Source organism: Tursiops truncatus, chromosome 5 (genome assembly GCF_011762595.2).
Source record: "Tursiops truncatus isolate mTurTru1 chromosome 5, mTurTru1.mat.Y, whole genome shotgun sequence".
Classification (NCBI taxonomy): Eukaryota; Metazoa; Chordata; class Mammalia; order Artiodactyla; family Delphinidae; genus Tursiops; species Tursiops truncatus.
The window spans coordinates 40,909,350-40,918,953 of NC_047038.1; the positions used below are offsets into that span (position 1 = coordinate 40,909,350).

At 45.0% G+C, this 9,604-nt stretch overlaps 1 protein-coding gene across 9 annotated transcripts in view; it reads right to left on the reverse strand.

Annotated features, from left to right (window-relative positions):
• The window catches only part of BOD1L1 (biorientation of chromosomes in cell division 1 like 1), a 55,695-nt gene extending 46,971 nt beyond the window's left edge, over positions 1 to 8,724 (reverse strand). For 6 of the 9 annotated variants that reach the window (XR_002175053.3, XR_002175052.3, XR_002175055.3 and 3 more), the window contains exons 1-2: positions 8,365 to 8,724; positions 3,157 to 3,281 (exon numbers count right to left, since the gene is read on the reverse strand). Coding sequence is in view for 5 of the 9 variants with exons in the window: in XM_033856857.2 (XP_033712748.1) it covers positions 3,157 to 3,281; positions 8,365 to 8,601 (362 nt within the window). In the remaining 4 variants the exon portion in view is untranslated. The remainder of the gene's footprint in view (positions 1 to 3,156; positions 3,282 to 8,364) is intronic. The other 3 variants (XM_019928491.3, XM_019928490.3, XM_019928489.3) reach the window with 1 other exon arrangement.
• Positions 8,725 to 9,604: the final 880 nt, after the last annotated feature.

A 9,604-nucleotide genomic window follows, 5' to 3' on the forward strand; every position in this document is an offset into this window, starting at 1 on the left:
AGGCCTGGGATACTATAATTCCACTTATGTGGGCCATAGAGAAAAATGAGTCAACACTGCCCAAAGTAGGTAACCTGCTTTCTAAAGTTCTAAGATATAATACAAAAAACAAAAAAAAAGCAAATCCTGAAAACATTGTCGTTACATCTTAGAGGTGTCTTTAAAATGTAGCAGGTGGAAAAGAAGCAATGACAAGCAATCTGAAAAATGTTTTGATTTAAGGCACAAGCACAAAGGCACAAAATAAAAAATAAAACCCACCCACCTCCAAATTACTGCTTCAGTCTCTTTCCCTGATGCCTATGTTCTGGTCCCTGGTGTACTTTAGTCTACTCTCACTCAGAGGTCAGCTCTGATCTTAAAAATGTGTATGCATAGCTGATTCACTTTGTTATACAGCAGAAACTAACACAGCATTGTAAAGCAATTATACTCCAATGAAGATGTTAAAGGAAAAACAAAAACGGAAGCCAGTGCTAGCAACCACATTGCTCTTCGTGGGCTCACTTCACTGAGGTGTGGCCAGAGCTGCCTCACCAGAGGAAGAAGAAGTCACACTTCTAGGTTCAAGGGCAAAGCCAAAATGCCAGCAGCTGGCACTGTCTTGGTTAAAGCTACTTCCTTGTCTTCCTTTTAAACACTGTACAGTTAAGGTCATTATTTCTGAGCTCCCTAGTATTTTTAGGTTTTGTTGTATAAACGAATGCATAAATAGAATAAAATAAAACTTTTTTCTGCCTATTGAGTTGGCAGACTGGCTATTAAACTGAACCATCCAAAACTGCTGATATTAGACTATTTTGTCCTACAAAAATGGCAATTGTAGACGGTTCAATCTAAGAGTCAACTGAGTATTTCTCAAAGTATATGTAAAAAAACTGTCTGACATTGTATTTATAGGTGATAGTCCATCCCTTATACCATTAGTTAGATACAACTAGTCTTTTAAGAAACTTTAACATGTTATTTAAGAGACATAAATTTACTAATGGAATTTAAATAAGAGAACAGTTCTATTAAAAATAAATAACAGAGCTAGAAGAAAATATACAGATATCCCAGTAAGAGCAATGCCTATATTACCCAAGAGACAGCTATTTCCCCTGTTCTAAAACGTCTCTAGAGGAGAGTCCTCATTACCCATAGGTGGACTGCTCTAGTGTTAATTGCTGACAGTCACAAGAACCCTCTACTGATGTGTCCAGCAATCCCTCACCAAACAAGATTCTGTGAAAACAATGCCTTATATTGGTACAACAACAATTTTAAGTGCTTGATTTTACATGGGCACGATTGAGTTTAGTTCCCTTTGAAGAACAAAATAAATGACTGCTTCTCTACTTTATAGGTTCTGTATGCGAAGGAGTAAATTCCAGGAAATTTGCCTTCCATTTAGTCTCTCAATATATGGAAAAAAAAAAAAAAGGATCCAAGACTCTACCCTTGCGCTTTTAAAGCAATGTTTTCCTTTGAGAGAGGGAAGCAGATATGCAAATTGTTGCCTGACAGTGCTCGGCAAGTGTGGACAGTGTCAGTAAGCTTCCCTCCCCCATCCCACCCTTAGCCTCCCATCCCCCTACTATTTTGGTTATTGTTCTCCTGAAGGTCTGGAAGTGAGTAGCCACCCCCACCCCAGGCCTGCCACCCAACAGGAAAGGCTTTGACTTTTTCCCAAAAGGTATTATTATGCAGCCCTCTAATGGCATCTTTCATCTTACCTGGATTCTTTTATAGGTTCCTGAACATCCTTTAAAATGCAGACAACAAAGCTATTGTCAAATTTCCCTCTTCTCTTATTTACTAGGACACAGAGTCTGAGCCCCCAGGCTCCTAGTATCTAGTATTACCTGTGGCTAAATGGGTCTTTGAGTCAGAGTGTAAAGTTTTATTTGTGGGGCTTCCTGTGGGTGGAACTATCAATGGAGTAGCACACTAGGTAGGTGTGCAAGGTTCCTGAGGGACAAGAGGGAATTAAGAGGTAACAGCTATAGGGACTTCCCTGGTGGAGCAGTGGTTAAGAGTCCACCTGCCAATGCAGGGGACATGGATTTGATCCCTGGTCTGGGAGGATCTCACAAGCTGTGGAGCAGCTGAGCACGTGTGCCACAACTACTGAAGTCCGTGCACCTAAAGCCCGTGCTCTGAAACAAGAGAAGCCATCGCAATGAGAAGCCCGCACGTCGCAAGGAAGAGTAACCCCCACTCGCCGCAACTAGATAAAGTCCACGCGCAGCAACGAAGACCCAACACAGCCAAAAATAAATTAAATAAATAAATAAATAAATAAATAAATAAAAGATGTAACAGCTGTAAAAACATTTGTCTAACTGTTTAAAAGCCACATTTCGTAAATATTTGTCAAGGCAGGGAGACTAAGGCAGTTTTTAAACAATGTAGTCACGTTTTTGGGGTGTGAAGCAGGGAGAGAGGGTCCAAGTCTTCTTGTCTTGGCAAATACTTATATTCAAGAACAAGATAATATTGTTAATCTGCTTCTGGGGGTATAAATATGATTTTTTTAGGTCCCTCTAACCATTCCAGCTTTTCACTCTCTTTATGTTTACCAAAAAATGACTCCGACATGTCTAAATGCACTTCTCCCACCTTTTTTGGATATGTCATCATTAAAAAGCACAGGTAAAATCACAGTAAAATGCAAGTAAAAAGACAAAAGAAAAGGAGAGGGGCAATATTAGAACACAGAGGACACAGCCTCAAATCAGGGGAAAATGTTTTAATCTCAGTGACCTTTAACGTCTTTATTTGTAAATCAGGCATAATAAACCCTGCTCTTTTAGGGCCAAGAGAATAACTGTGAATGTAACTGTATAGGATATATTTACCTATCTGGCATTAACCATCTATTCATATCATATCTAGAGGGTTTTTTTTTTTTTTGAAGTCACGCTGTCATTCCCTTCCCTCAATATTTCCAAAGGTCTACAGGAGAAATCAGACTGTTAAATTTATGGGGGAAATGTGAAGTGATTAGCACCTACTCTAAAATCACACTGTATCATAATATAAAGTAGCCACACCAAACTTGACAAAATTATCACCAGGTGAACAAACTTCTGCACAATGTCTCTGCTTTCAGGCAAAGTATATGGTGACATTCTCAAGCCCTTGTAGAAACTCTGCAATTCTGAGGCTTACTTGAGCACTTGCTGTCGAATATTGTTTCTTAGCTGGTTCTTATTGAGGTGCGGACTCCACGTATGAGTTGCTAAGTGGTTTGCAACAAAGTTGTCAACACGTTGTCTCAGATTCTGATAGGCAGGCTAGAAAGAAAGAAGAAAAAAGACATAAATGTTAAAAATCTCCATTGTTATACAATATCGATAGTCTCAGGAATTTGAGTATCTTTAACAGTGTTAAACATTTCTTAGATTACAGTGTCAATGTGGCAACGAAGTTTCACAGCTTATGACAATCCTGCTTTAGGATAATTTCAGAGTCATTCAAATACCATTTATTTTGTCTAAGACAATATGTTTGGAGATGAGGAATACAAAGAAGACAGACATACCTTCTATTTACAGACAAGGGACTAGAAAATAAGATACCAGTAAGTGTTACTGTTAGATGATTTGGAGCAAAGAAAGGGAGAAGAGCAGAGAAAGTAAGCCTTCATTGAGAATGTGGCACCTGAGTTTCACAACGCAGCTGGGACCAGGAAAGGCAGGCCTTGCAGGTACACCCAACAATATAAGAGCAAGTAGGTGAGAAAATGTGGGGTCAGGAGCATTAGGGAGCCCCCCACATTGTTAAATCCAATTTGGATGGAGAAGAGACTATAAAAAAAACAAAAAAAAGCAGAGAAATGTAGTTGGAGACAGAGCTTGGGGCCAGGGCCTAGAAGGATCTGGGGACCTGTATACGAAGTCTGGAATTATGGGATAGAGAACGGGAACCCACAACACATAAGCAGAGTGATATGTGATAGCTGAGCTTTCTGATGAAAACTTTCTGATAAATTAAAAGCTTTCTGATAAAGCTTTTAATCTTCCTACGGTGAAAGAGTAAACAGACACAAAATATACTCAGGAAAGGATGCAATGACTACAATAATAAAGGTCTGAGCTGGGGTGGCAAAAACAGGCTGAAAGACATGGATTCAAGAGAAATTATGAAGTGGCAACCACTGGAGCTAGGCATTAAGTTTGATGTAGGTCACCAGTTCGTAACTGGAAGCAATTGTTGCCCCCCTCCCTCCCGGGGTGGGGGGGGACATCAGGCAACGTCTGGAGACATTTTTGATTCTCACAGCTAAGGGGAGTTGCTTCTGGCATCCAGAGTGTCGAGGGCAGGGATGCTGCTGAATATCCTACAGTGCACAGGACAGACCCCCACACAAAGAACTATCCAGCCCAAAATGTCAGCTGTGCTAGAGCTGAGCACTCCTGACATAAGGGAAGCAGGAGAGAGGACACATACTATGTCATCTCATCCTAAAAGGATGCTGCCTAGAAGGAATGTTTGACCACTCAGTCAGGACTGCATGCTTCGTTCCTCCAAGCTGTCCCCCACATGTCATGCTGTTTATATCTTTCTTTTATGTGGCTCTTAACGTAGATGAGTTTGAGTGTTCCGAATGATTTTAAGCAAAACTGTACAGCCTCGTCTTCTGCTATTTGCTCCCTTACCCTTCAAAGCTAATTCTCTAGTGATAAGTTCTCATGCCTTCAATCTTGTACACCTACCATTCTTTCTCCCTGTCCATTTGGCAAATTTCTCACTTTTGGAGTTCACCCAAGTCTGTGAAGTCATCCTGACACCCAAGGTAGGCTTCCGTGGCCCTTCTCCCACGTACCAACTATCTCCTATACATACTGTCATTCAAGTAATTCTTGTGTTGTACTATATTTTGAGGAGAGGGGGAATATTTATCTCCCTACTGAAATGTAAGCCTGTTCCTTCCACTCTTTCAATCTTTGTTTCCACACACCTTTCCAACTGCTAGGCAGATAAGCAACTGAAAAGTCATTGTCAGGTGAGATGACTGGGTAACTATCTAGGTAGCACAGATGATAAAGATTTTATCCCTCTGTGACACCCCTTCATCTCTTCCAATTTCCAGACTTTTGCTAATACCTATGTTCAATCCTACCAAAAATGGTCTCACGAATATTTTTCATGTTCTTCTCCATTTATCCAAAACCAATGTGAATGAAAATTAATTTTCTCCCCAATGATTCTAAAACATAATTCTTCTTTGCAGTATTCCCAAATCTCAGAAAGTTAGGATCAAATATCACAACAAATTTAGCACTCTAGTTGCCCCACAAAACAAGCTTCAATCTGAACTACAACAGGTAATTCTCCTGGTTGCTAAGTTCTACTTTAGGTTAAAAGCCTAGTGACTAGAGAAATATTTTAGATTCCATTACTCTTCTGGGAATAGCTATCTATCTCTTCTTCCTTCTCCAGTGCTCCGGGTCAAAAGCCTTGATGTCCTCCTTGCTTCCTTCCTCCCTTTCTCTTCCACCCCTCTTCCAAAACCATCAGCAAATCCTGTCAGCATTAGCATCAAAAAACAGCCAGAACCTGACCACTTCCCTCCTGCTTCACTGCTACCACTCTGGTCCAGAGCATTCTCATCTCCTTTCTAGATTATTGTTGCTGACCTCCCTGAGCTACCTTGTTTATCTGAAGTCTGTTTTCCACAGTGCAGCTAGTGCCAATCTTCTAAAATTAGGGTAACCATATTAATTTATTGTCCAAACCAGATCATGACTGGGTGCAAAGGGGACACTGTTAATAATTATACGAGGTCAAGCTATCTAAAATGAAAGTCAGATCATGTCCTTCTTCTGCTCAACTCCTGCCAGTGGCTTCTCAGCTCCAGTAAGCGCCAAACTCTTACAAAGGCTTCCAAGGCCAGACAGATCTGTGAAGGGAGGGAGGGAGGGAGGGGCAATTCTACCTCTCCTCCTGTCACTTTCTCCCTCAGTAGTTTCTGCTTTAGGCCTTCCACACTTGCTGTGGTCTCCACCTGGAACCCTCAGCCCTGATAGCTGGACAGCTCCTTCAGTTATGGCTCAAATGTCATCTCATTGAAATCTTCCCTGAACAACTTACTCAAAACACATCAGCAATCCTTTCCACCCTCATCCTGCTTTCTTTCTTCCAAAGAACCTCTCACATATTATTTATTGTCTGTTTCTCTCTGCTGGGATTCAAGCTCCATATAAGCAGACACTTTGTGTTCAAGGCTATATCCCTGGCACCTAAAACAATGCCTGGTAAATAATAAGTATTTGTTGGGTGAATAAACTTATATACTTCTGTCTTCTATTTTCCTTTTGAATCTAAAAAGAAATAGACAATAATCATAAGTGACCAGGAGCCATTTATAACTGAGAAAGTATACAAAAATTGGCCTTTACCACCTGGGGTGAAAGGTGCCATATTTACTTGGTCAGTGAGCTCCCTGCCTGGGACAGAAAGATGGGCCTCTCTTGATTTTCCCTCCTCATACTCTACTCAGTGCAAAGGGGTCAGAACGGCTTTGTAACCTCTCAGCTTGCTCCAGGGGTCTGGGAACTGGTAGTCTACAGCAGAGGAGCCTCACCATTAGCTGGATCTTATGGCTGCATGTTAATGTGAACATATGCATTTTCCCTAGTTTTCATTAGACTGTCAAAGCCCTGAGCTTCCCTCCTTCCCGCCCAAGAAATGTTTTAAGACTCCACTTTGAGAGGATCTGGCAGGGATATTACAGATACAGCAATAACACTCAGTGGGGATGGGGATGAAGAAAAAGTTGAGCCTTAGACATTGCAGCCCCCTCGCCCCCACCACCAGCATATTAAATTTTCAATCTGCATACACAATAACACACAGATTTGTAGGTTTCTGAGAACAGCAAAGTGAAATTTCTACTTGCTGGATACAAATAACCAGCTTTATTTAGTTGGGTAACATTTACTTGGCCATGTCCTTTGAAAGGAAGGAAGGGAAGAAGGGAGGGAGGAAGGAAGGAAGGGGCAATAGGCATTATTTTCAAAAAGGTGGTTGTGCATATTCTCTAAAAGTGAGAAAACTACATATCGATACTTCCTACATAGATAAATATCCCCAAGTAAACTGAATTTTCTGTGGTGCTGAAACTCTGACAACTCAAAAAAGGCACATTCCATTTCTGGTCTACAAGGTGGGCCAGAGTTTTTAAAAGGGAAGATGTTCCCACATGTCAGGAAGGTTTTCCCAGAGAAGATAAAGGAATTGTGCGCAGTTCACCACAAAGCATTTTTCTCAAAGAAACGAGGTTCTTTAGAACAGCTGAACACACTATGAGAAAACCCTCACCCCATCAAAACTCTAAAAGCAGTGAACCAAACCAGACCTAAGGAAAAAAAAAAAGAAAACAATTGTTTCCAACAGAAGCTTCCTGCTTCACTTGCTTCCAGACCCTACTGGGTTTCCATTCACCTCACTGAGTGCTCCTTCCTGGTGTCCTCTACTCATCCCTTGCAGAACCAGCTAAGTTCACCTGTTCCTGCTAATGCTCCTTTCACTTTGACATTTGGTATAAAATCCCTTCCCCTTCCTAGCCCCTAACTCTTTTTGTACAGGGAACCACCGTGCTGACCTTTCCCTTCTACCACTTACTCTTCGGAACTCACTATTTTGTCCAGTCCTTCTTCCACTTCACTATCTGCTGCCCCCTCTCCTCCATCCTTTCCTCAGTTTTCTCTGCTCCTCACCCCTCACCCCACCTCCCTTCTCACTTTAGAGAAGTGACTTGGCCTAAGCTACCTAAATCAGTCATCGGTAGAAACAAAAGTCCTGATCTCCCCAGCTCTGCCTCTTCACCCCTGCACCCCTCACAAAGTCCAGCAATGCACACTGCAAATAACTTGATTCATTACCACTTAGTAATTTCTGCAAAGGACAAAGATATGATCCTTGCCAGAAATCTTCGAGAGAAGGCAAAAATAACTTGGATACAAAGTAAACGTGGCGGGGGGTGGGGGGGAATCAGAGATGAAAGCACAGTTAACGTTAATGTTTCCAAAAGAGTCTCCAAAAGAACAGTGACTCCGTCTTGCTCACCTCTACATTCCCAGCACCTAAGCAGTGCCTGGCACGTTGGAGGTGCTTAACGCTAGTCTGTTAAACGAATGAAAGGCTAAGCGAATGAATGAACACAGCGTGCCCTGCACAGTGCCGGGCACAAAGCAGCAGCTCAGAGAGGAAGCGGCTGCACAGGGAGCTCGGCGGGAGATGCGCCTCAGAGGGGCCTCGGCAGGGGAAGCCAAGGCGCCGCCGGCCCATCGACGGATGTGGAAGACTGCCCATCAAGGCGGCCCGCGGGTCCTCCCCTGTCCCCGCACGCCCGCAGCACCTCGCGCCCCGAACCTTGGTGTCCACGTCGGCCAGGCAGTCCCTGCGGAACTGATCGAAGAGCCCTTGACTTTTGAGGTGGTTCACGATCATGGCAACGAGCTGCGGGTCCCCGACGCCGGCCCCCGCGCCGCCCGCCCCGCCCGTGCCCGGGCCAGCCCCGGGGCCGGGCGGCGGCGGCGGCGGCTGCGGCTGCGGCGGGGGAGGCGGCGGCGCGGGAGGAGGCGGCTGAGGCTGCGGGTTGGTGGCCATGGCGGTCTGGACCGGGGAGGGCGCGGGCCCGGGCGGCCGGCGCTCCTGGCAGGCGGCGGCTGCACAGGTCCCGCCGCCTGAGGTAAGCCAACGGGATGTTGTTACGGAACCAGCGGATCCAGGGCAACCCCGGAAGTGAAAGGGAACCGGGGGAAGGGAGGAAAAGGCGGTGACAATAGCAACGAAGGTCCGGCTACGGGGGCCGCGAGGGGCCAGTTACAGCAGCCTCCGACTGCGGGCGCCCTCGCAAGGCTGGGCTGTGTGGGAAGCGGCGGCGGGCGGCGGGCGGCGGGCGGCGGGCGGCGGGCGGCGGGCTCTGCGCGCGGGTCTTAGGTCTGGAATCCAGGGCAGTCGGGCGTTTGACTCACGCGCCCCCCAGGACCTGAGGGCCGACTGGGCGCCGGCTAGCACCTGGCCGGGGCGGGGGAGCGAAACGTTGACCGTTGGTTGGTTACAACCGCGGTGGCGTTTAGGCCTGACGCTGTTGCTCCTGATTCACGGAGCAGTCGAGATCCATAGACGTTCGCATCCGTAGACATGCGACCCGTTGGTAGAACTGCTTAGTCCAAACTCTCCCAGCCCTCTTCTTTCTCAGTCTGTGATCCTGCCCATTTTTCTTCCAGGCAGGTAGCTCCAGGGGCCTCCTGTCTCTCCTCCCCGTCCCATCCCGTTTTCTCTTGAGCGTCCCGTTGCTCTCCGAGTGTGCCTGTGATCTACAACCCGATCCCTCCAGCACCTCCTTCCTATCCGTGAAGACAAACCGCCAGGCTTTTAGTTTTTAGGGTGTTGCTGTTGATTAGTTTGATCAGTAAGTAATGCTTGCTTATATAGCACGCACTAGGAGCCAGGCGTGGCGTTTAGAGCTTTCTATGTGCATTAATTCACCCAGTCTTTGGAACAGCGCTAAACTGGGTCTTATTATCACTAATTTGCAAATCAGGAAACTGAGATGCGAGGAGATTAATTGTCCAAGGTTACACAGAGAGCAAACCGCCTGATTCTT